Source organism: Neofelis nebulosa, chromosome 3, assembly GCF_028018385.1.
Source record: "Neofelis nebulosa isolate mNeoNeb1 chromosome 3, mNeoNeb1.pri, whole genome shotgun sequence".
Taxonomy (NCBI): domain Eukaryota; kingdom Metazoa; phylum Chordata; class Mammalia; order Carnivora; family Felidae; genus Neofelis; species Neofelis nebulosa.
Genome location: NC_080784.1, coordinates 56,718,148 through 56,745,761, shown reverse-complemented (window position 1 = coordinate 56,745,761; position 27,614 = coordinate 56,718,148). Strand labels below are relative to the sequence as shown.

The 27,614-nt window shown below is 40.7% G+C and overlaps 1 protein-coding gene and 1 long non-coding RNA gene across 4 annotated transcripts in view; one reads left to right on the top strand and one right to left on the bottom strand.

Annotated features, from left to right (window-relative positions):
• The window catches only part of GALNTL6 (polypeptide N-acetylgalactosaminyltransferase like 6), a 1,200,276-nt gene extending 1,178,486 nt beyond the window's left edge, over positions 1-21,790 (top strand). Inside the window, exons 13-14 of one of the 3 annotated variants that reach the window (XM_058720897.1) lie at positions 2,879-3,028; positions 20,614-21,790. In XM_058720897.1, coding sequence (XP_058576880.1) covers positions 2,879-3,028; positions 20,614-20,781 — 318 coding nt within the window. In that variant the 3' untranslated portion in view covers positions 20,782-21,790. Of the gene's footprint in view, positions 1-2,878; positions 3,029-8,778; positions 9,132-11,689; positions 11,999-20,613 lie in introns of those variants that run through there. The other 2 variants (XM_058720899.1, XM_058720898.1) reach the window with 2 other exon arrangements.
• Positions 21,791-21,864: 74 nt separating this feature from the next.
• On the bottom strand, positions 21,865-25,471 carry LOC131506864 (uncharacterized). Its single transcript, XR_009259197.1, has 2 exons — positions 25,373-25,471; positions 21,865-22,880 (listed from the first exon to the last, which is right to left on the bottom strand). It is a non-coding gene; the product is annotated as an uncharacterized LOC131506864 (long non-coding RNA).
• Positions 25,472-27,614: the final 2,143 nt, after the last annotated feature.

Sequence of the window (27,614 nt, the reverse complement as noted above, 5' to 3'; positions counted from 1 at the left end):
GTAGTTTCTGTTAGTAGAATGGATGCAAGTTTTCATTCATTCAATAGAAATTTTATTGGACATTTATTGTATGTTCTGAATTGTTCTGCATGTTAGAAATGCAAAGATAAAAAAGACCAATCCGACCACTAAAGATCTCACTGTTTAGTGAGGGTACAGACACATAAATGGGCAATCATGACGAGATAAGGTAAAGGATGAGAAGGAGTCAGGGAGTTCACAGAGGAAGGCTTCTTGGTTGGGTGGGCACCTGAACTAATCTTAAAGAACTGATGACTATGAACTAGGTTGGCTGGTGAATGTTGGCCTTCCAACCAGAAGGACTCTCATGAACAAAGTCACAGAAGGGAGTAAAGAGCCTGATTAGTGCCAAGAACTACTAATGTTTTTGAATTGAGATATAATTGTCATACAACTTTATATTAGCTTCAGTTGTATAACATAAAGATTTGATATTCGTATGTATTGTGAGATGATCACTACAGTAAGTCTTGTTAACACATACCACCATACATAGTTACAGAATTTGTTTTTCTGGTGGTGAGAACTGTTCAGATCTACTCTCTTAGCAATCTTCCAAATGAGTTGTTGTAGCTGGAACATGAACTAAAGGGAAAGGAATGCAGCTGGGAAAAAAAAAATGCCAAAGGCAGGATGGTGGAAATTTCTTTATATGTTAAAGAGTTTGAACTATATTCTCTAAGGGTTATGGGAAAACGTGGTTAGATTTCAGGTTGAGAGGTAATATGGTCAAAGAGTCACGAAGGAACCAAAAAAGGAAGGTGGGACAGAAACCATTTGGGAAGTCATTTCAGTAGTCCAGACAAGAAATATTGAGAGCAAAGATAGTGGAGATATAGAGAAGAAGGGACTGCTTCCAGCAATATTCAGGAGACAAGAATGGTAACACTTGCTAATGGATTAAGCAGTGAAGGTAAGGGAGACAAAGGACCTAAAAATGAAAGACTCCCAGCTTGGCAAGTGAGTGCTATGACTACCAGTTAAAACAAAATAAAGGAGTAGGAACAGGTTTAGAACGACAGAAAATCAACTTGAATTTAAGATATTTTGAATGTGAGACGTCCATGGGATGTACAGATGGGAAATTGTACACAGAGTGGAATATATTACAGATGATAAGTTATCAATGTATTGGCGAGTCATCAATGTATTGAGCTGAGCAATGAGAGAAGGCACACGGACTGTAGGAAAAGAGACCGCACAATTTCTCTTCATGAACCTATTTCAAATGCCCAACCTAAGACCCTTATCCTTCTATTTAAGGCATTCTCTTTTGTCCCGTCTTCCAGGAAAACAGAATACAGTCACTCACCGTTACGCAGGCAATCTACTTTCAGATGTTCGATTTAGAGCATTTCTTTCTGATTTTCTTAACCCATTTTTTTTTCAAGTCTTCTGCAGTTTCCCTATCACTTCACTGTTTTTGTTAGCCATCCCTGGTATTTTGCCAGATTCTCTACATTTTCTTACCCGGGTAGGACCTAGAATAAAAACTAGAATAAAAACTAGAATATTCCGAGGGCTTGGTCAGTGCCAAGTGTATTATCTAAACACAATTCAGCATTGCGCTCACTGTTGTATCAGCAGGGTCCCTCTGACAGTTCTTTATCTTGCCATTCACAGCTTGGCTTCACAAAGGCCACCTTAAGTCCTGTTGTAAGAATTACATAACCTCATTGAAATCTTAGAATTGGAAGAAAGCGTAGGTCTCATCCAGTCCATTTCCCAGCTTACTTGAGGATTTCCCCTCCTGAACTCCTTAAGTGGTTGACCATTTCCCTTATAGAAGTGTTTTTTCTTAATTAAATATATTGTAAAATTCACTTAGTGCTTAGTGCCTCCTAAGTAGCATTTTTTTTTAATGTTTATTTACTTTTGAGAGAGAGAGAGAGACAGAGCATGAGCTGGGAGGGGCAGAGAGAGAGGGAGACACAGAATCTGAAACAGGCTGCAGACTCTGAGCTGTCAGCACAGAGCCCAACGCGGGGCTCGAACTCACAAACAGTGAGATCATGACCTGAGCCAAAGTGGGACGCTCAACCAACTGACCCACCCAGGCACCCCAAGTAGCATTCTTTTAAATAATACAATGGGAAGGACAGGATAGAATAGACTAAAATAGGATAAGATTGGTTGGAATTATCAGAGTCCATTAAATGCAGTAAGGACAACAATCCTTTCGTGAAGCTTCTGTTTTCACTTGGGGAGGAGGAATCCGTGTGTGTGTAAACTTGATCTCTTACTGTGCGTTACAGTCCAAAACTTTCTACGTTGCCCTGCTGAATTACTCTTACCAACTCCAGAAAATTAATCTGCCTATTCTTTGCTTCATTAAGCTTAGCTTCCATTTAAATCAAATTTTTCAAACTGCTGGCATCAGTCCAGCTCAGCTCGGCTTCCCGTCTTTTTGCAGTCAATCTGCTTATTTGGGCTAGCTGCGCAGCATTTGATCCAGTAGCATTTTATCTAAATGAAGAATGTAAAGAGCGTCTTCCCCTCCCACCCCCTCCCCTTCCATCTTCCCCCTGCCACTCCCCTCCCTGTTCTTCTGTCTCTCCCTCCCTCTCTCCTGCTCTCACTCTCTCTTTCTTCCCATGCCATGCCTCTGTCATTTTTCCTGGTTCCTCGTTGGGAAATCCTCATTCGTACTTTTTGGCAGCCCAGGCCAAAGGCACCACCGTTGCTGCTACAGAGCTTTATGATACATGCCTTTTTCAGCACCTCTAGTAAGGCTAGATGGAGTTCTTTGCTGGTAACTCACAAAGCAGAAGTGCCAGGTTGCAAAAAGACCTCCCTTGCTCTCCAGACTCTCCGAACTAAACTCACTGTCGCTCTTCCGCTGTGGTTGTTTTGTTAGCTCTTTACTTTGGGATGGAGAGAAGACATCCGACCCGGGGAGCCACTTCACACCCGAAAATTCTGCTTCGATGCAATCTCGCACAACAGCCCGGTCACTCTCTATGACTGTCACGGCATGAAGGGGAACCAGCTCTGGGGATACAGAAAGGTAAGAATCAGTTCCCTGCAGGCATCCTCAAACTGCTGGGCTTAAGGTTTCTCACTCAAAGTCTGTTGGCTGGTTAACACACTGTTTTTATTTAAATTGTTACCTGGACACAAGCGTGCACGTTTGGCGGGGCGCCTGGGTGGCTCAGTCGATTGAGCCTCAGACTTCCGCTCAGGTCATGATCTCACGGTTCATGAGTTCGAACTCCACAGGGAGTTCACTGCTCTCAGCACAGAGCCCGCTTTGGGTCTTCTGCCCCCTCTCTCTCTGCCCCTCCCCTGCTCTCATGCTCTCTCTCAAAAATAAATAAAACATTTTTTTAAAAGTATACACATTTGGCTCAGGCATTTGGAGATCACCAGCAAAGATTAAAGATAAAGCATGCTGGAAGGGGCATTGCTTTTGGCTTTGCTTGCCATGTGTGCACCCATCACAACCAGTTATGTCTGAAAAATGGTTTGGGGCCACAACACGCTCAAGCGAAGGGACTTGTCCTAACCCAGACAACTCCCAGATGGAGGGACCACGTACCCAATAAACAAATGGACACGTGTGTAATTTTTAAGAACCTCAAGTCACTCGCCCGCACACATGCACACATTAACATCCATTTATTATGTATCTTAATCCCATTTGCTTGGGAGCTGTCTGGGTTAAGACGAAGTTATAACAATCCACACTCATGGGGAGGCAATTGTTGCAACCTTTCTACAGAAACTGACCCATTGGTAATTTGGCCAAAATCCTGTCCAAGTATGACAAAGGAGAATTTATTTGGGAGACTTTAAGGTTTAAAGAACTGGGCCACCTGGGCAGCTCAGGTCAAGCACCCAAATCTTGATTTCATCTCAGGTCATGATCTCACTGTTCGTGCGATGGAACCCCACATTGGCTCTGCACTGACATGTGGAGACTGCTTGGGATTCTCTCTCTCCCTCTCTTTCTCCCCTCCCCTGCTCTCTCTCTCACACGCAAAATAAATAAATGAGGTTAAAAGAAAGTTTAAAGAATTACAAAGTTAACATTTAATGACAGAAAAAATAGTTCAAAAGCAAATATAAAAATCACATTTTATTGAGTTGATAAAGAGCAATTAAATTTGTATTTTAAAATATTTTCATTAAGTTTTCTCTTGATAACTTTTTAGGGTACTTTACAAATTTTTTTTCCAACTCCTTTGGTTTTTAAGGCAGGACTTGGCTGTCAATTAGCAAATACTTCATAAGCTCCATTGTACCCTTCAAGTTCGTGGAACTGCCGGAGACCTTCCCAGCCAGAAAGATGACACCCTGTGTTTGCCTTTTCACACCCTAGCATAATTCGGGCCTACTCTAAACTATACAGAAAATGCCACCCCCACCACTTTAATCATGAGCTTTGGCTCTCATGTGGGGAGGTAAACAGTATCCTAAGGGATACAAGAAAGCTAAAGGGAAGAATCTGCCGAGAATCAATATGGGGGATCACTGGTTTTGATATTTGTTCCCTCACTTAATAGCTTTCTGGTTTCCCCCTCTTAGCGGTGGACACCTAAAATTCTACTCAAAGGCAAACCTATTTGTACAAGAATATTCTGCACAGCACCACTCGCCATAGCATCTGGCAGGCTGTGGCTATGTGTCCAGAAAAGTACAACACATCAGTTGTATCCTTCTGTTTTCCTTACAAAATGCATCACAGATGATTAATCTTGCCATCCCCTCTTTGTTATTCAATATGGTACAAGCTACGGGTGGTGCAATAATCAAGTTGTTTTGTTTTTATGGTTATCTTCTGGCCTTTAAGAAGTTACTTTCTGGGCACATCGATAATCTACCTGATTCACCATTTCCCTAGTTTGCTGGCTTTCCCTAATGAACAGACCATTTCTCGTTATTGTACATTTATAGCATGAGAGACAGAACATTCAATAATGTGCAATTAAGCCAAGAAAATATAGTTGTTTTCATTAGGGAGCTTACAAAAGCTTACAGATGGATAAAACAAACTAATACACATGCACACAGAGCTCCTGGAGAGGAAAAAAAATGGCTGTGGTGATTTCAAGAGGTAACTCTTATAGCTTTAACATTGTAAACCTTCCAGGACCCTAAGGGACTTGTGAAAAGGAGAAGCTACAGGATGCACTTGTGCTGTGGCTCCTTTTCTCAGTTGCTTTTGTAGCTGTTGGCCTTGCATTACTTAGCAAAAGGTTACATTCGCTGTGTATTTATATAACAAGCAAGGTATTTATACATAATCAGGAACAAGCCAAGGCTCAAAATGGAAAGTTTCTGAAATATCTCATCTTGGTCGATGACTCAGGCTTATTCAGATGCACCTGTTTTTGAAAGTGCTTCTTGTTTATCCCATGGATTATTCCCAAGGCATAAAGAGAGAAAGCACCAAGAGAGAAGTGTCTCCGGGGTGTTACCTTGTTTATTTGGATGTGCTACCTGGCCCTGGGAGCTTCCAGATAGTTTAGCATCTTTTGAGTCAGCTTTGGAGCTCCCTCCTTTTATTAGCATATTCATGAATAAACAAGATCCCTAAGACTCTACTAATTGCCTAAAGGACCGCAGTGGGCCATCTCCTAAGCTCCTAAGGTAATCATCATCATCATCATCTCCAACTGTTAAGGAGGCACTGAGCTAGTGTTTTACCCACATTCCCTCAAACCTCGCAACGACCTAGATTCTATTATGTATAATTCACGGAGAAAGAAACCAATACCAGCATATTTGTGCTGGAGCCAACATTCAGATTCAGGTGCATCTGGCTTTAAAGTCATTAGCTTTGGGGCCCCTGGTGGCTCAGTTGGTTGAGCCTCTGACTTCGACTCAGGTCACGACCTTACGGGTCCATGAGTTCGATCCCCGTGTTGGGCTCTGTGCTGACAGCCCAGAGCCTGGAGCCTGCTTCTGATTCTTTGTCTCCCTCTCTCTCTGCCCCTCTGCCACTCATGTTCTCTCTCTCTCTCTCTCTCTCTCTCTCAAAAAGTAAATATTTTTTTTAAAAAAATTAATAATAAATAAAGTCTTTCCTTATTCCCCTGCCATGCTCTTAAATCGGATCAGTGTTCCCTGGGAGAGTTCAGTGCCTACTGGATTCAGCACCACTGATAGCAGCCAACCTTTCCTCCAGCTACGTGACAATTTCTTAGAAAAGGAAGGTGACCAGATGCTACTTTGCTTGAGTGGGTGAAGGTTGTTGTCAGGTCCCACTTTCTGACCCATCGGCAGCCGTTGGCTCCCAGTTGTTGTAATTTTTTTTCAGGAAGACTTTTGGGTTGTTTCCCAGCTTTATTGAGATATAATTGTCATATAACATTGTGTGCATTTAAGGTGTAGAATGCAATAATTTGATATATGCATATATTGCAAGGAGACCACCACTATATTTAGTTAACACATCCATCACCTTACAGGGTTACGATTTTTTCTGTGATGAAAACTTTTAAGCTCTACTCTCTTAACAACTTTCAATATACAACACTGTATTGTTAACTATAGTCACCATGCTATGCATTACATCCCTAGAACTTACTCATCTTATAACTGGAAGTTTGTACTTTTGACCACCTATATCCATTGCCCCCACCCCGCCCCAGCTTTCAGTTATTCTTATATGTGAGTCATTGCTACCACAAAAAAGGGGGTAAGGATCCCTATTTTATTGTCTCGTAACTAGGTTCCCTTATACAAGCGTGTCCCACAATAGCAAGTACCACGGGGAAAGAATCTCATTCTTGGTTTCTCTTTTACCACCAGGGGGACCCCTCTTACAAAAACAATGACTTGTTGAAATGACCTCAGTAAAAATATTTAAATTATCAACAAATATCCAAAATAAAAAACTCTCTTCCCTCTTCTTCAACCCCTAAATCTAATTAGTCACTAAGACTTGTCAACCCCTCCTTGGCCAATATCTCCAAAATCTATCCTCTCGGCCATGCCTATAGCCCCTGACCTAATTGCAGCCCTTCTTATCTGACCCCTGGATTACTGTTAAGAGCTACCTCAAAGGTCATCCTGCCTCCTATCTCTTCCCTCTCTAACCCAGCTTCCATCGTGAAGTCAGAGAAAGTTTATACAAAATCTGGTCATTGTACTTGGTTTCACACGAAGTAAAAGATAAAGTGCCTTTCTGCAGTTCTTATCCTGACCCTTCACGATCTGGTCAACATAATGATTGCCTATGATGCCTAACACATCCCAAACTGTAATGTGATCTTGAATAAGTTATTTTGCATCTATGATTTTCAACTTCCTTATCAACATCATAGGGATAATAATTAAGTGAGTTAAACTTAACATGCAAAAATTAGCAGTTTCTGGCCACATCATCAAATTTACACCCGTGTGGGTGACAAATGCACTTTTTACATTGAAAAAATACCACATTGATATACCACATCACTACAGTAACCTATCTTAAGCAATATTAACTGTTGCTTCCGCCCCTCAAAAAATTAAGAGCTATTTCCCTTGTTCCTTTATAAATACACATTTTTATTGGCATATAATATGTACTTAATTTGGGTTTCCCTAGATGTATACCTGATGTGAGAATTTGAGAGTGTTTTATTTGGGAGATGGTCCCCCAAAATCTTGGTAGGAAGGAGGTAAGTGGACAGGGAGGGGGTGGGAGTCAATAAAGGGTGAATTATCAAGCAATTAGAACTCAAGCCTACCAAAAATCTCTGGAGACGGTATAGGGCATGTATCAGAGAGCAAATAAACTCACTTAATCTTTGGTTAATATTATTCCTAAGGAGAGGGGAGTCTATTCTCAGACATCTCTCAGCGGTTCCTCTTATGGACAGAACTGTTCCTGTGGCCAGAAACAGCCTTTAGGGAGTGAGATACAGTGGCCCAGCATTGGGAGCTGGGTGGACCTGTACTGAGTCGGTGAGACCTGAAGAGCTATGGGCAGGGTGCAGACACTACATGAGAATCCAGTTCCTCCACATTTTGGTCAACACTTGGCATTGTTTCTTTTTCTTTTCCCTTTTTCATTCTGTGGTTGTAGAGTGATATCACATGCTTGTTAGCTGTCTTGGGTATCTTCTTTGTTAAGGACCTGTTAAGTCTTTGACCGTTTTTTTAAGATGGATTGTTTGACTCTTTCTTATAAATGTTTGGGAGGACATTTAAAATATATCTAGATACAAGTGTTTTGTTGGATATACATATTGTAAATATCTTATTCCAGTTGATGTCTTACCTTTTCTTTCTCATGGAATATCTTGATAAAGAGCTATTCTTTATCATTAGTGTTTTTTGTGTCTTCTTTAGGAAATATTTTCCCACACCAAAGTCATGAAGATAGTCTTCTAAGTCATCTTTGGAAGATTTATTGTTTAATCTTCTACTTTTTGGTATATAATTCCCTGAAATATTTTTATGTGTACAGTGTAATATGGGATCGATTCCTTTTTCATATTTATATCAAACTGATCAATCATCATTTATTAAAAAGACCATTTCCTTTCCCACTACATGTAAATATCACTTTTTGTCAAAGTCAAGGGACCTTATATACGTGGGTCTATCTATGAATCCTCAAGCTTTTACCATCTAAGACTAAATAGTCTTAGCCATATAAAAACTAACCTAATGGAAATAAGCTAACTTAATCAAATAAGAAGGGTATCTCCAAAAACCCACAACAATCATTCACTCTTAGTGGTGAGATGTTAAAGCTTTCCTCCAGAGACTGGGAATAAAATACAATGTCTGCTATCATCACTTCTGTTTTACATTGTACAGGATGACCTACCCAGAATAATCAAGCAAGATAAAGAAATTGCAACATACGAGAATTGGAAAGGAACAAATAAAACAGTCAATTCACAGATGACATAGTTGGATATACAGAAAATCCAAAAGATTATATATCTAAATTATTAAAATTTATAAATACCTTTAGCATAGTCTCGGATACAAGGTAAATATAAGACAAGCAAATGTCGGGGCACCTGGGTGGCTCAGTCGGTTAAGCGTCTGACTTTGGCTCAGGTCGTGATCTCACAGCTTGTGAGTTTGAGCCCCACATCAGGCTCTGTGCTGACAGCTCAGAGCCTGAAGCCTGCTTTGTATTCTGTGTCTGCCCCTCTCTCTGCCCCTACCCTGCTCATGCTCTGCCTCTGTCTCAAAAAATAAATAAACATTAAAATTTAAAAAAAAGAAAAGCAAATGTCTATATGCCAGCAACACCAACAACAAAACAAATAAATAATGAAATTCAAAAACAATTTCATTTGATCACCATGAAAAGCATCACATGAACAAAAACAAATCTCACAACAGATGTGAAAGACCTTTACACAGAGAGCTACCAAACATCACTAAGAGGAATTTAAATATATATCCTTATATAGAGGGATCATGTTTAAGGATAAGAATCAATATTGTGAAGATAACAGTTCTCAAAAAGGTATATACATTTAATGCAAAACCAATCCAAATCCCAGCAGGCTCATTTGTCTGAATTGATAAACTGATTCTGAAATTTATATGGAAATGAAAAGGCCAAGAATAGCCAAGAAAATGTTGACCAAGGAAAAGAAAAAAATATCAAACATTATGAAAGCACCAGGTTCCAGGACATTGTAAAAGTACCCTTAAGGCCGTGTGCTACTGGCATAAGGTAAGCCTGACTGAGGCTCTCTAGAAGGGGAGGCCTGGGTATTGGTATTTTTTGAAGGCTCCTAAAACATTCTTATGGGCAGCCAGATGGAGAATCCCTTTTCAAGCTCCAATGTTTACCTATTTTCTTTACCCTGTCTGTCCCTCTTGCTTTAGTTGGAACTTGCCCCCTTATTTGTATTCCTATATCATTTTGGTTTTTTGTACCTGTAATATTGTATTCTGCATAGTTAGTCTTCCTTTATAGATGTTAACTACCTGAGGGCAGGAACTTTTCTTTTATTTCTGTTTGGCCTGCTTAATATCTAATATATAGAAGTTGTTAAATAAGCATTTTTAAATGGATTAAAGAAACACTGGGTTCAGTTATTGAAATGATCTTCTTCTTCATGAACCCCAAGTTGTGATGGATAAAATGTAACAAATATTCATGGAAGCAACCCAAATGTCCATTAATAGATGAGTGGATAAAGAAAATGCCTTATATATATATACACACACACACACACACACACATATATGTGTGTGTGTATATATATATATATATATATATATACACACACACATATATATACACATTGATATATATATATCATTCATAATATACACTGAGATATATATATGTATGTGTGTAATGGAATATTATTCAGCTATAAAAAAGGATGAGATCTTGTCATTTGCAACAATATGGATGGACTTGGAGGGTATAATGCTAAGTGAAATAAGTCAGTCAGTGAAAGACAGATATCATACGATTTCACTTGTATGTAGAATCTAAAAAACAAAAGAACAAACAAAAAGCAGAAACAGGCCCATAAGTACAGAGAACAAACTGATGTTTGCCAGAGGGGAGAGGGATGGGGAGTTGGACAAAAAGAATGAAGGGAAGTGAAAGGTAGAGGCTTCCAGTTATGGAACGAGTAAGTCATAGAGATTAAAGCTACAGCATAGGAATATAGTCAATGGTATTGTAATAACGTTGTGTGGTGACAGATGATAGCTACATTTGCCGTGAGCACCGCATAAGGTACAGAGTCGTTGAATCACTATGTTGTAACCTGAAACCAGTGTAACGTTGTGTCAACTATACTTCCAACTAAAAAGAAAAAACACAAGACACAAATCCTTAGCACATCTCTTTGTCTCACGACCACATACACAGCCTCCCCAAAGACTAAAAGTGAAAGGTTTAAATTTCTATTCTTCATTACTCCCTGGGGTGTTCTCATAGTTTAACTGCCATTAGAAAGGACTTAAAAATAACATCAAACAGGAAACACAGATAAGAAGTTTCCTTTCCGGCTACATTGATAACATTGCAACAGTCACATTAGTTTAAGAAGTGAGTGGGTGGAAGTCTTGGCATGTGCCTACATGTGACTATTTATTGTAACTTGTGATATATGCCAGGGCTTTGGCCTCTCAGCTCATGAAATCCTGCTGGTCCACAAGATGCCAGATGGAAGGCCACAAGGTTCTTATTTTTAAAGCATTCTGGTTAGGTATTGATTTAGGACCAAGAATGAGAAAAGTATATACGAAGAGTTTAATTAAAAGGCATGCAATTCGACTTTGGTTATGATATATGAAGCCCCACTACAAAATCCTGGACTTTGTGGTCATACTCAGGCAGTCACACACTCCCAGTTCAGCTCATTCATTTCTAGACAGTCCCAAGTATTGAAAAGTTCTTCCCTCAAGGCTGCCTGAGTGGCTCAGTCAGTTAAGCCATCAACTTCAGCTCAGGTCATGATCTCACAGCTCAGGAGTTCAAGCCCCACGTGGGGCTCTGTGCTGACAGCTCAGAGCCTAGAGCCTGCTTCGGATTCTGTGTCTCCCTCTCTCTCTTCCCCAGCCCCACTTGCTCCCTCTCTCTCTCTCAAAAGTAAATAAACATTTTTAAAAAAATTAAAAAGTTCTTCCCTGGCCTTTGAAAACACACCAATTAAATTTAATCCATTTCACTGAATACAGATCCCAAATATTTGAACAATCCTTACCTGATCTTTACTCTTTACTTCTGATTCAATAGGCCAATTTCCTGCCACGACTCTTCATATGACTTAATTTGGATCTACTTCAACTTCCTGGATCTTCCTCAACTCACTCCTAACATACTCCAAATAGTTCTAGAAAATATCACGATACCCAGATCAGAACACAATGGTCTAGGTGTGTCCCAACCAAAGAAAATGCAATCTGTTTCTTGTGCTTTGTTATAAGCCTACAGCTCCCTTTTGTTATGAGCAATATATTTTTGTCAGTTTAGGTTTAGTTTATTGATTTTCTACCTTAACTTTACATATTTAGCTTTTTAATAAATTTTCAGTATAAAAACTCACGTCTTTTTCTCATTTTTCTCAGAGATACATCTCTACAGTCTTCTACCTGTATAATGTGTCTTTTTATACTTGTGTAGCCATCCATTTATTTCTACGAAATTCTATCTCACCAGATTTACCTCAACCTGGATTTTCTATCTAACTTTTTCTATCTAACTTATTAGCCGTCAAACGAGTTTTATTCCATCCGTGAATCAGATCTGCACGCATTCATGCCCTCATCTGAGTTGTGGATCCCAACACCCAAGGCCAAGAACTGAGCCTTCTATAGTAAGATAGAGGTGGCATTGATCCATTAATGAGCATCATTTGGATGAAGTTATTCAAACCGATACAGATTTACCTAATAGTTATTTCTTCTAGCCCATATTTCTCCAGCTTGCCCAAAGGAAAACAAAGAGGAGATTTTCAAATGCCTTGCTGAAAGCAATATGCCCACTATCTCCATCATACCCCCATTTCTAATAGGAGACTTAAGTCACTATACCCTAAGAAGTTATGATCTTTGATTCAAATTAAGGATTCAACCAAGATGGAGGTTAACTCCCAGGAGGGAAATACATTCAGCATAGCAATAAAACTGCCTTTTCGATAGTGTTATCTTCCACTCTTGTTTTTATTTGTACGTCGCACCTGGTTGGCATGACCTTTTATCTTTTGCCATTTCTAGGTAACTTGGCAATATCCCTACCGGTTAGCATTTTACCTAACGAACTTAACTGCCGTTCTCTCTCGTCACTCAGAACAAGAGAGGCTCCATTGCAGACTATCCCAGGCTCTAACATAAGGATAAAGCCTTCCTGAATTAAATGCCTGCCAACATTTGGACTAACAGAAAAGAATCTAGGTAATAAGAACTGTAAACATTTCAGTTAGCATTTAAATAACATTTGCTCATGAGCAGAGGTGGAGGATTGCTGGTTGGCTCAGCCAAGAAGGACGATGAAACATAGCTTAGAGATCCAGAGCAGAGGCTCTAGGTCCTGTGGGATTGAAGACTTGAGTTCTGGCTCCAGGGTGGGTCCCGGCTCTGGGATCTTGGGAAACTTCCTCACTATGCATTTTTGTTTCCTCATCTATAAAAAGGGGATAATAATCATATCTGTCTTAAAGGCCTGTTGTAATGATTAAATAAAATTTAAATGTACCTAGGACATGGCATTTAGGAGTTCAATTAGTGTTCACTATTACAAACCATGTGTTCAACAAACTACCTCTGATTTGATCTTAGCTCTCCAAGCAAGTTTACATATGGGAGAAATGGGCTAATTAGTTGTATTTCTGTATTATAGAGTTTTGTACCATTTTATTTATTTAGCTCTGGCTAGATATTAGAATGTAAATTCTATGAGAGCAGAGATGTTTCTCTGCTTTCTTTCATATAGTACCTAAAACACTGGCTGGCATATAGTTGGTGCTTAATTAGTATTTGTTGAATAAATAAAAAATGAGCCCAGCTTCCTGTTTGTCCACATTCGCTATTTCTTATTGCTTCTGTGGCTAAGGTAGATAAAATGAGAAAGCCTATGTAGAATACGTAACACTGCCAGATACACAGATTCATACTCAATAAAAAGCAGCTATTGTTATGTTCGTATGATTCCCAGGTTTACCGAGGGGAGACGAAGAGCGGTGGACAGATGGAAACAAGATACAGAGCAGATGGGTTTTCCCTACTCTTGGAGCTTTCAGTCTAGTGGGGAGGCAGACAAAAATAAATTAATTAATTAAGTTACAGGATAATATGAGAACACAAAACACGGGGCTCTACCCAGGTCAGAGAAGTAGGCAAACCTGCTCTTACAAACTAACGTTTAAATGGAGACCTAAAAGATGAGTAGGAATTAGGCAAGTGAAGGAAGTGGCAGAGAAAAAGACCCTGGATACAGTATCAGCTTATGCAAAGGCCCTGAGGGAGGCAAGATCTTGGTTTTCTTGGGAAAACAGAGAGAAGCCAGTCGAAAGGTGTGAACGTGAGGAAAAATGATGATCTATAGAACCAGACATCTGGCCTGGACAGGACGATACAAGACCCTGTCGGCCATGCTAAGGATTTAACTAAGAGACCAGGAAGGCTTTGATTGGTTTGAAGAGCAGTTATCTAACAAATCAGATTAGATTTTTTTTAATAATTCTGGCTCCTCTGGAGAATTGAGGGTATGCTCATGTATATCACTTGCCTATAGCCCGGAAAATCCAGTGAGAAGAGCAAGGAGTAGGAGTGGAAGGTTTGCTGTAGCTGGTGACATCTCCGTGCACACACCAAAGGGCTCGGTCAGGACATTAAGAAGCATTATTTCTGATTGACCAAATTAGCCACTGATGCAAGAAGACCAATTTTCTCATCCTGTGAGGAATTCTAACTGTCAAAGAAAACAATGGAAAAGGATAGACAATAAGACTGCTTTGTCCCTGTTATGCCTATCAACGTATTATTTGCCTTCTCCCAGAGGCCAACAGTAAAAATAGGCAGGAAAAAGCTGCCTAATTTGTCTTTCTTCCAGAACACAAAGGACATTCATCTATCAACCTTGTTCCTCTCCACCACGCTAAGAGGTGGGAAGGCAGATATTTTTATCTCGTATCTCATTCTACTCTCCCCTCCACACCATTCACTTTGTAGATGGAAAACCTAACTCACTGACGAGTGACCATCAAAGATTATTGTCAGGGATAAAACTATGATTAAAAACTAGCCACATCCATATTAGACACCAAAGGCATCGGAGAGAAAGAACTCTGTCTTGCAAAAGCATTCTCTTTCAATGTATGTCACCCAGAAATGAATAGTCAGTAGAAGGAATCAACTCAGTTTTTCCCACTGTGCACAGAAAAGTCCTCAGGTCCAGTTGATAGCCACCTGCTTATTGGACGCCTGAACCTGGATGCTTCATAGCTGCCCCCAACTTGTTATACCTAAAACCAAAATCACTATCCCCTCTCCCCCCAGGTGATCCTGTTCCTTTTTCGACATTTCTTGCCTCAGCATTGCTTTTCCTCCAGTCATCCTCTTCTTCCCCCACTTCAATGCCCACAGTCCATTAATCAGAATGTTCTAGACATTTACTTCTCAAATAGATCATCTCTTCCAACTCACCCCCCATTGCTTTTGGTTTTGGTTTTGCTTTTGCCGGCTTAAATCTGGATGACTGCAGTAGCCTCTGACTATTCTCTCGTCCAGAGTCCAGTGCCACCCTACCCCAACTCCACCCTCTTCTCTGTTACTACCCAAAATATGGATCCTGTGGCTCACTGTATTAAATCCTCCAATGGGTTTAATACACCCCTCCCCACGCAAATACTTGCATGAAAAATCAAGCCTTAGCAATGCACCCCAGTCTCTGCATGATATCTCTTGGATATAATCATCTGGAATTCACCAAATCACTTGCTGGTCCCCAGCATATAATCTAGCTCTCCATTACCTCTGATCTCATCTCGTCCTACTCCCTGCCCCCCCCAACTCCGCCCACTCCCTCACAGCTCCTCTAACCCACCACGGTGCAATCCTGCTTAGCACCTTTCCACTGACTATTCTCTCTGTCTGGAACTCTCTTCCCCCAGATATTGGCACGGCTAATTCCCTCACCTTCTGCAAGATTACATGAAGGTCACCTTCTCGATGAGGTGTCCTTTTGCTGCCCTATTTCAGTTTGCACACTGACTGTATGTTTTACCTGTTACACTCATTGTTTATTGCCTGTGCCCCCAGTGACTCACCTCCACCCTGCCTCCAGCATGTAAGATCCAAGAGGGCAGGGATTTTTGTCTTGCTAAGTTCATGGATACATCTTAGACACCTGAAATAGTGCCTGATAATAGTAGGTCCCAAATAAATTTTTGTTGAATAAATTGAATGCATAAATGCGCATGCTATCACATCTCTGTGCTCAAGTTCTTCTCTACGTCTGAAATACCCGAATACGTCTTACTCTCCCCCATCTGCAATCTCTCTGGCACTTTCTTACTTCGTAAATTTCTTGTTTACCTGTTGGTCTCCCCCACTTCTTAGGTCACGAGATACATCTGAGATTATCTTTCTAAGCCTATCTCCTAACACATACCAGAAAACAAAAGATATTTAATAAATACTTCTTGAAAGCTGTCCTGAACAGTGTTATATTTCAGACAAAGGGCTGAAACATATGAATCATATACAAACTCTGATCATAGTTACAAAGAAGGGCTCATTCCAGAGCCATGTTCCATAAATCCTTTTGGACATAAAACCTTTGTTCCATAAATCCTTTTTTTTACATTTTTTTATGTTTGTTTATTTATTTTTGAGAGAGGGAGAGACAGAGCACAAGTGGAGGAGGAAAGGCAGAGAGAGAGGAAGATACAGAATCTGAAGCAGGCTGTCAGCACAGAGCCTGACAGGGAGTTCGAACTCAAGGACAGTGAGATCATGACCCGAGCTGAAGTCAGACACTTAACCAACCGAGCCACCCAGGCACCCCCATAAGTCCTTTTGTTTAAATTGGAAGGTGCTGGTATAACAATTTGGATAACTGGTTGGGGAAGGTGCTGATTTTTGCAAATTCTACTTTGCCAGGATTTCAGAAAATGCAATTTGTTCTTGAATAGCTGGTCTTGGGCCAGATGGTTTGTACATTCTGATTTTTAGAATTGGGGATGCTCCCTGGCTAAAAATAAATTAAGGGAAGATGCGGAGTGGAATCGCTTATTATATTTAGGACATTGTGCCAGCAATTTTACATATATTAACTCATTTTATCCTTACAACGAACTTGCAAAGGATATAGTATTATCTATATTTTACAGATGAGGAACCTGGGGTTATGAGAATTAAATACTGTCCAAGGTCACACAAGTACGTGGCATGCCTGGAATTTGATCCAAATTCCCTGCAGAGCAAAATCCCAGCCCTATAGCCAGTACTAGGCTGCCTTCTACTATGTGGGAGTTTTATCCTCAGAATCATCTTTCCAAACATTGTGAACTCACACGCTTCTTTTATTGTCTTTGCATCTCTGGTGTTTTGTTCTTTTACTACCTTGAACACAACATGGAATGCTTTCTACAACGTACTCATTCCTTCAAAGTTCCAACCCTGTCGAAGCGCGACATCTAATCAAATTTAATGCTGGTCTATGAGTGTCACACAGATGCCAATCAGATCACAGGCCTGCTTTGGAGAGGTGTCCCTTTCAATGAGCTACCTGAAAAGGCCCACTTACACCTTTCACAGCATGAGCTGAATGGCCAGAACTGGATATTTAGTCTGACCTGATTTGATTATGAAGGGCAATTCCATAACCCTGGATGTGAAATTTTTCATTGCTTGCTCAAGGGTTTCTAATTTTCCTAGGCAAAAACAAAATAGGAGGGGCACCTGAGTGGCTTAGTCGGTTAAGCATCCAGCTCTTGATCTCAGCTCAGGTCACTATCTCATGGTTTGTGGGTTCAAGCCCCATATCAGGCTCTGGTGCAGACAACATAAAGCCTGCTTGCAATTCTCTGTCTCCCTCCCTCCCTCCCTCCCTCTCTCTCTCTCTCTCACAAATAAATATAAATAAACATTTTTTGAAAAGATATAAAAGGAGCCCAAGAAAAACAAGGGAGGAAGCAGGCAGGGAAGGTGGGAGAGGTACCAGAGACATAGTTTGCCGTATTGCACTTTGAACAGCCAGAACATATGCTGTGCTTCCCGGTCAGGACTGAACAATGAGCAGTCCGGTTAAAAGCACCCGTTAAGGGGGTTTTGGAACAGCAGACTTGCCAAAGCATTCCGAAGTCTATTCCAAAGAAAAAACATTGTATTCAACCTGTTACGACCATCTTTTATCATGAGATGAAGGGTAGGAGGGCAAAGGGCTGTCATAGAACAAGAGACCATATTGACAAACGATTACTCATTCCACTGACTTAATTCCAGCCAAGAAAACCATCAGCAGAGACATTTCATAATCCAAAAGCTCGGTAGGATGTAGAAAGATGGCAATGTACACAGCCCCCAAGGTCAAAAGTGGAAGAAGCAGGCTCTGGAGAGGCTGGCAAGGCCTCCAGAAGCCTCGCCTCTGGGACCTATCAGATACTCCAAAGACAAGGGTGAACAGAGCTCAGTCTATAACCAGAGAATGATCAATCTATCAATCAACTCAGTATTGTTGATAGTTTCTACTTTGCTGCCCCAGCATTTGTCTCTGTCACCAGTGAACTTTGGAATAAAATGTTCATTCAATTTTATGGCCAGGAGAGGCCTTACAGATTAATCTTATCTACCCTCTCATTTCACTGCTGAAGCTTCTCAGCCATAGATGGATTTAGGGAATTCAACTTTTCAACTTTTATTTGAACATGAAGTACAATAACAGATTTTCAGGGTTGTGCTGAATTTGCATAGCCTGTCTGACTGTCCCCATGCATATACCTGTATCTGTCAGAGAATGTGTTCCAATTTGAGATTGGGAGAAATACGATCACCTTATAGCTCAGCAAATACTGTTTAGAAAATCAGGATTGGCTTTTGCATCCGGACTGAGTACACAAGCTGGCAAAGGAAAGAGAATAGGAACGTATTCTGCTCCTTTCTTTTCTCATTTTTTTTAGCTTTCATAGAAATACGTGCTTTGGGGGAGAAACTGTGAGCATATAAAGGTCCCCACTTGAGCTATTGACAAAGGGAACAATAGAAGGAAACACAGATAAGTAAGGAGAAGAAAGAAGTACATGTACGGGGAACAGAATGAATTAGAATTTAGTAGGTCACATAGAATGTTCAGGAACTTAACAGCTTAAGAAGGCTCTTTCAAAAACTGATTCCAGTTTTTCCTTAGGCCCATGTAGCTAAACACTGGTAGAAGGGGGCAGGAGACTGAGTGTGAGAGATGCCAGGAAGCAAGAGGGAAGGGCGCACTGCAGCTGAGAGAAGGGGTCTCTAATCATAAGCTTTGCCCCAAAAGAGAAGGATGCGTAGGGTGAGCTACAGGGCCGCCTCCCCACTAGAATCTGCCCCCTCCACCCAGAGTGGGACAGAGTTCCTCAGAGTTTCCCCTCCTTGTCAAACAGCAGTTGCGTTAGCAAAAGCCTCAGGTGAAGAAAATGGAGGACGCCTCAGGAGCCCTCTTTGTGGAAGGAAAGTAAAATCCACGAATAAACCCAGGAAACTTAAGAAAACAGAACAGTGAGGCTTTGTATTAGGCAGAGCTCTTTGCTTGCACTAAATAGAAACAAGCACTAAATTGCAGGCACTGCCTTTCTCCTTCCTTATTCTCCCTTCACACAGTGCCTAACTGTGCAAACATCCGGATCCTAAAAGGACATTAAATATTGGTTAATGGAGTCTCAACATCCAGAAGCAACCTGGGAATATTGACACAGGTTGCCTGAGAAACTCTTTAACTCTAAACGCATTGGGAGTCCAATATTCCACAGCTAAAGAAAATAATCAGAACCCCTGGACATTTCCTAAAAAAAACAGCATTTGATCCTGACATTTAAGCAGTGATTTGAGGATGCTTTTACATGTTCTTGGCTTTTTTTTTCCATAGACACTGTAAGAGACAAAAAGTTTTATTCGTGGTTAAGGAAAGATCTTTTTTTCTCTTTGCTTTAACTTCCTTGTCCCTACTTGAACAATGAAAAGAGGTGTGTGTTGGGGCTCCTGGTTGGCTCACTTTGAAGAGCATGTGACTCTTGATCTAGGGGTCATGAGTTTGAATCCCACACTGGCCATAGAGATTACTTTAAAAAAAAAAAAAAAAAAAAAAAAAAGACCTGTGTGTTAGTAGAGCCTGTTCAGATAGTGGGCTTGTTCACCACTTAAACTTTGCATCCTCATGGTAACTGTCTCTCACAGAGCTGTTATCTTTATCATGTACTTAGCAACTCTAAAAAAGAAGTGAAGGCTGCCTCTTCCCTTTTACAGAAAGCAATGAGAATTGCATCACAGGAAGAGCTGTGATGGCAGAAAGAGGGGTTGAAGGTACTAAGCTCCGGAGCTAATAAATTTGAGTTTGTACATTGAGATTCTGCCTGTGCATCAGGTATCTCCATCCCCATATCTTCTGAAGAGGGCAACAGAGCACCTAGCTTGTTTGGTGTCTGTTTCTTTCAAATTTCTCTTTCCCATTAGAGGCTCAATACAAAGGGAGGGAAGATTATGACTCTCCTGGCCGTGTGTGTGTGTGTGTATATGTGTGTGTGTGTGTGCTACTGTTGTTGTTTGCTATGGACTAAATTACCATTTTTGTCTGTGTGCCTCTCCCCAAATAGCTAGATTATTAGCTACTCGACAAGCAACCTCATATACTTAGCATCTTTAAAACCCAAGCATGTAGCAAAGCACTCACTATAGAGTAGAAAATGGATGGATCACTTTTTAAAAGAATCGGTGAAGGAACGAATTCTCTGTTTCTGATTGAACCTCTGTTTCTGGCCGTCCCAATGTACTGCCAATGGGCGCTGGGAAACTGTTTTCCATGCAGCTCTCCAACCTGTTATTGTTTAATTTGGGAAATGGCCTATTTTTCACACTCTGGGTATATACTGAAATGTAAACCCGGATATGTTTACTTCCTGTCTGTATTTTGGACTCCAGTCATTCGCCGTATATCATGTCAGTCCTTTCTTTTCTTTCTGACCCCTCCAGGACAGAACATTATTCCATCCTGTGAGCAACAGCTGTGTGGACTGCAACCCCGCAGAGAAGAAGATTTTCATGGCCAGATGTGACCCTCTATCTGAGACTCAGCAGTGGGTTTTTGAACATCTTAATATGACTGTTTTAGAAAAATTTAACCACCATGCCAGCTCCTAGGAAGAAGGAAGGAGGAAAGAACGAGTGATTACCTACAGATTATAAAAACTAAATTTTAGCCAGCATCTGGGTCGAAGGAGTCAGGAATAACATTTCCTAGATCCAGGAAGCCTGGTTTAAAGATTTGTAAATGCCATGTCAAAGTAGGTTGTCCTGCAGAAATTCCTGCATCTGAAGAACTTGGCCGAGAACCTCACCAGCTGCATCTGAGAACTCGAGACTAGCAGTGCCCTTGCTGGACAAGGGCAAAGATTACGTAAGGACTTTTCAAAACAACTGCTGAGTTAATAAATCCTAGCATTTCTCAGGTCAAATCCTGCAGTAGTGAGTAGCTATGAATGGATCCTATTAACTGGGTGGGAGGGGGGCGGAAATAGAGTGCATGACTGCTCTGAAAAGCTGAGGATACCGCAGGTTTAGAACGAGCCACGCTTAAGGGGTGAGCTGTACTCTTTGGTGCCATTCTCTAAGAATGGGTTAAGCAGGTTTAACCCTTCAAAGTGCTGCAGATGATTTTCGAGTGCTCATGCCATTCTGTTCTCTTGTTTTATTTTTAAACGAGGGTGCACTATCCAATGGAAGACGTAAATTACATAATGAAACGAACTTCCAATGTTCCCGTGCTTTCATTTACATTTGCCATTTTCCTTTTTAGAGCAGAGGTAACTTATTGTTCGTAAAAGCTCACGCTCCACAAATCTGCTGAAGTTCTAATTCAGTGCCCTTGTATAAATCCTGTTTCAAAACAAAACAAAACAAAACAAAATCTATGCTACCAAGTTACTCCAAAGAGAAAGATTTCACAGAAGCAGCAAAACCATGCAAGGTTGAGGAGAGGGATTTCCCTAGGAAATCTATTTTTACTTTTCTATTACTTTTAGAATTTTAAAAGTCTGATGTTTGTCCAGTCATAATTTTTATTAAGGAAGGAAATGGAGTGAGGTTGATGTAATTTGTTGAGGAGATTCTTAAATCCAAATAAATCTACACTCCAAGTGATGTGCGAAAATGGCTTGGTTCACTTTAATTCTGTGTGGTCAGTGCTGGGGACACAGACGTGGTTTTATTTGTTTTGTTTCGGGAGTTTTTGTTAACTTGTTTGTTTTTTATTGGTGATATTGATGATGTTTTTTTGTTTCCCTTGGAAGCTCACAGAAGGAATTTCCATCAATAAAGTGCTTCTGACACCATTTTCTGTTAATGGGGCAATACTTTAGGGGTGAAGAAAGGAATGATTACAAAACTAATTGGGACATTTAATCCTTAAAAGTTTTACTTTTTTACTTTTTTATTTTTTTACTTTTCAATAATTACAAGGGGGGGAAGAAATTACAAGGATCAAGATGCATCTCTAGATGAAAGAGTCATGTTGATTATACATTTCTCAAGTTTTTCCAGGTAGAAAATGTTTTTATTTTGCTTTTGTTGTTCCCTTTTAACTTAGTTTTTCTGTTAATAAAAATGTCTATAATGTCTTGGGTATAGAAGCATTGAATTTGAGAACTGGGAAGACTCTTCGACTCCAACCCCCTTTGTTTTTTCCAGATGAATAACAAAAGGCCAAAGACGGGAGTCTTAATTCCTGGCTGGCAGATGGCTCTTCTGACCAGTGCCTTCCCTCCTGTGCTGTGTTGCCCTCCTTCTGTTACCCAAGGTGTTTCTGGTTATGACTCTGTATTATTCTCATATAACTTGAAATTTTCAGTCATGAGAATATTATGCCTCCCTGGGGATGCTTATGAGAGTAGCGCTCACATCCAGAACGTTGAATATATGAAATATCTTCTAAATGTTCATGATTTTGTTCCCTCCTTGAAATCGAATCAAAATGTCCAGTTAAATTGCCCTGCTGATACTGGGGAAGAGTCATTTCGTCATCTTCATGGGTCTTTCAGGCATTCTTTTGGAGAGCTATTCTTTTCAAAATGACAGTCGCAGAAATTTTGGGGGTAGGTCAAGAGATCTCGAAGCATTCAAGAGGCAGAATAGAGAAAATCAATAGGTAGAAATTAACCTGTGCGTGTTGAACAATTCCAGAGAGTGAGTGAAGATTTGTTCCAAGTGTTCGGAAAGCAATCTGGTTGTAGAATTAGATGAACCTATAAAAATTCACATTATGTCATTAAACACTTGACTGCTATTTACAGTTTTACCAAAGAGCCACCCCTGGGTTCTGCACCCTGGAAAGCCCAGATCTACAATATGTTAGGATGCTCTAATCATGGGAAGCTAGCCATGACATGTTTGGCACCGTTTCTGAGGAAGCCTGAATACTGCATCGTTTTAGTATAACACCCAGGATCAACAAAGATTGGGTTCCTGATCCTAGAGGGGCTTGTTGTCTCTTGCATCTAATCTTCCCTCTGAGTAAAAGGATGTAATATAAAAAATGAAAACAAAAAAATTTCAAGGGAAGCCTAAGACACTAAAGCCAAAATTAAAACTTCAAATTGCCAAGCAATTAAGTGTGTGCAAATGGGGAACATCCAAACAGAGTAAAATGAAGCCCAGAGAATCTACGTCTTAGCAGAAGGGCAGAACACTGCCAACAAGCACAGTTAAGGAGGCATTCTCAGTACCACCAAAGACTGGAACTCCACTTCCTTAAAATACCACTATTACTCTTGTGAAAAATAGAAAATTACATACGTTTGTATAATTATTTGGCAAAGGGGATTGAACAGTAATCAAGAAGATCCTCTTTCCTGGAAATAGCATGATTTAGAAATTGAAACAGTAGAGTACTGATTTACTTTTGTATCAGAATGAGAAGGAAAATATCATGAGGTTAATCTGGCCTCAGAAATTGCTCCTTCTCCACAATAAATGGCTTTGCCGGAACTTAGAAAATAGTTAATTAAAAAAAAAATGTTTTTAATGTTTTATTTTTGAGACAGACAGAGCACTAGCAGGGGAGGGGCAGAGAGAGAGGGGGGGAGACAGAGAATCTGAAGCAGGCTCTAGGCTCTGCGCTGTCATCATAGAGCCCGACACAGGGCTCAAACTCACGACCTGTGAGATCATGACCTGAGCCGAAGTCAGATACTTAATGAACTGAGCCACCCAGGCTTCCCAAAAGTAGTTGATTTTTTAAACCCTTATGTATTTACTGAGGAAAGCTATGCTGAAAGGCAACTGTGAACGAATACTGGGATTTCTTCTTTGTTCCAAGGCTGAATTAATAGCATGGTAATAACAATGTATTGGCTTCTATGCCTACTGCTATTTAGCTAAAAATATTAATACGATCACACGACTCTTTAAATGTAGTCATTATATCAGAAGGCTCGGTGAATAATGCAACTTCCAGGATTCGTTTGTGAATTGGTAATACAGAATTTTATAAACCGATGCATAATATACTAACACACTGGATTTACCATCCATGAAAGAGAGGGTGAGGCCCATTCAGGTCGTGTTCTTGCAAAACGTAAAACCAATACCAATATTTAGACACCATTTCTTTTAGGGGCAATTATATGTTGTTGTTGTTGTTTTTAAAGCCAAAAAGCAAGTAAAGGGCATATAAATATCTACTTTGTGATTCTTGTCCTCACATGGAAAGCTTTACAATTCTTTCATAACTAAGGAAATTGCAAAAAAGAACCCTTTATTGGAATTGGCACCCTAAAGTCTGTGTCAGATACATCAAAAGAGCCAATGGCACTCGAGTTTTGAAGCCAACTGTCTAGCCATGGGAGGAAGGCCATACCCACCACTGGGTGACCTTCCCGGCCCAGGACTTCACACATCTGAAGACCAGGACAGAGCTGCTGGTGAGCTCCTGCTTTTGACTTCGCTTGCTAAATGTTGGAGAATCTTTCCCGGGAGTGGACAACCCCTTGCCCTCCCCACCGGACGCCTTCAAATGCTTCCTGGTTACATCATTTAGAATTTAGAGCCATCCTAATAATATGCGATGACTGTGAACGTTGTTTTCTCCCTGGGAACCCCTGGAGTCAAATCTCTTTAGGCTTCTTCCCCGGCAGAAATATAAGGCTGCAATACACTTTCATAAACAGGTGCTGGAGATGAGGAAATAAGCAAGGCATGTTATCTAAATCCTGAGAAGCAAGACCTCAAAGGGAAACTATTTTTAAGTGGTTCTCCACGATTGTGAGAATGAATACCAATGGGGAGAGGTAAATCGTGTCTGTAACATGGGGGTGCATCGTCCTCTCCTTTCGCCTCATCCACAAGGTCTACCCTGGCCATCGTAAGTCTTAGACCACACCACTAACTGTAATTACTCTCTACGGGCGAGACCCTGGAGGAGGACACTGAAGCGTGACGAGCAGCCAGTCCTTCCCACGCTGCTGACGCTGGAAGATTGCTCTTTGATTTATGTCTGTAGCCTTTGCTTGCAGACCCAGGAGCTGTTTGCAACTCTATTTGGTAGACTTGACATTCACTGGCCCGCAGCTTTTGTTCACAGTCCCTCATCTCTCCGCTTGACACACCAGGCTGGCGTGTCTGGTACAGTGACTTCTCAGCAGACAACCGCTCAGGCACGTGTTTGATACTTCGCTTCAGAGAAGCCTGGGAGCCTTTCTCCTGTCCCTCTCGCCTGAAGTTGCCCCCTTCTGCTCACCACACAATAGCCTCCCGGGGCTTCCGCAATCTGCCCCTCTTCCACTTTGCTTCAGTCCCACCGTGATGCAACCGACCTCAGCACAGAAGTCTGGCTACATTTCAGAATCTTGCTGTTAATGATTTTATTCTGACATTACTCACCTGGGGGGGAGGGGTGTCTGTAAGCGACATGGGTCTTGATTTACCAGAACAGTCCTGGTTTATGCCTGCTGTCCTGTGTCCCGTTTTACTCTTAAAAGGAAAGGCTAGCTTAGGGTCGGCTTTAGCTCAAGCGGTTACTTCGCATGTGGTTATTAAAAGTAAAGGCTGGTGTGGATAGCAAATCGGATGGTCACTCTGTCTACCGTCCACCTGTCTGTTTACTTGATGGCTCCTCCAAGGAAAGTTAAAATGTCCCATATTTAGTAATTCTTATGTCTGCAAGACACCAGCTAGCCTCACCCTTTCTCTTCAGACAGCACATAACAAAAACCATTCTATTTTTGGATCGCTTGTTGCATTCGTGTGCAATAGGTTCTTACAAGTTGCTTAACGAAAGCTTTTAAATTAACAATTCTTATACCCACCTACCTAAATCTTTTTATTGCCTTAAGACAATTATAACTTAATTAAAAATTTATTTGAAATCAACTAAGTCATTTTCTACTTTTCCAAGCTAAAAACAGTAGATCCCCATCACAGCCATATTATTAATTCTCGTGTTTATGGTACAGGATGGAGATAGATTAGGTAGGTAGGTAAGTAGGTAGTTAGTTGGATAGATAGATTCTATTCACATTATTGCTTTTGTTTTTCAAAATGATACTACATTTATTTCATTCCTCCCTATCTCAGGGGTAGATAATAATACTATCCTTATGAAGAAACTGAAGGACTCAGAGTGAAGGGGCTTGCCAGATCAAGGTCAACAGTTGATAGGTGCCACTCTCCATATTTGTGATTAATATTAACTTGTGACAAGTTATGTCTGTCCAGGCTGGAAGAGCCAGGACTGGAAGCCAGGCTTTCTGATGCTTAGGCCTCCGCTCCTTCCACTCTCCATGGAAAGTCACACTTCACTATAGGGCCATTGGTCCACAGCAAAGCCAAATATGAGATACATGGAGATACTTCCAAAAAACTGTGAACAATCATTCCTTGGGAGCCTCCATTTTTAACCCCTTAGTTATGGTTGCTCGTCTCCATACCCATGTGTTTTTGTTGGTTTTTCCACAAACTTATTACAGTAAGAACACCAAACTGAATTTAGGATTAGTTCCTCTTAATGAGATTTCCAGGGTGCTTTGAAGAAGTGATCAACTAAAGCTATTTGCATATCTCTGGAAGAACATCCTAAAGCAAATACTTGCACTTTGTGATTATTAATGTGATTATTAACCTCAGCCCTGGAGTGTGGGGGAAGGGGACAGCCACCAAGCAAAGAGTTTGCATTTCTTTTGCAGTAAGCCTCCAAACTGACCTTCTTTCAATACTCTGACTTTTGAAAAGTTCTGCCCAGGTACATCTCTTAGCCATTTGAGACCCTGAATGCACTGATGTGAGTTTCCTCTGTGGCACTTTCTCTTCTGGGGATGCTAAATCAGAATTTCTGGATAAGGCTGCTAGAAACAGATAATTCTACAATCTAAAAGAAAATGAATTGCTTTGTGCCCTACTAGCTCTTAACGTCTTACCACTGGTAAATCCAAGTTAATTCCCTGACATGGTTGTCTTGCTCACATACATGGGCTACAGATGCCTGAGAGAATGGCCAGCTGGGAACCACAGCTAAACTTAGACTGAGCTGAACATATCCGGGGTACCTGGTTGGTTCAGCCGGTGAAGCGACGGACTTCAGCTCAGGTCACGATCTCGTGGCCCGTGAGTTCGAGCCCCACGTCAGGCTCTGGGCTGACGGCTCAGGGCCTGGAGACTGCTTCCGATTCTGTGTCTCCCTCTCTCTCTGCCCCTCCCCCGTTCATGCTCTGTCTCTCTCTGTCTCAAAAATAAATAAACGTTAAAAAAAATTAAAAAATAATAAAATAAAATACCTTTTTAAAGATAGTTGTGTTAATACTGAACATATTTAGAAACCATGATTATATTCAAAAGCCATCAGAAATGATAAAATCAAGTCACTCAAAATCCAAATGAGTGTAACTCAGTTCAATAAATATTTACAGCTTGTTTAAAGTTCTTTAAATCGGGATTATAGAACTGGAAGACTAAGAACAGGCAGTATTATGTTATCATAGTAAATA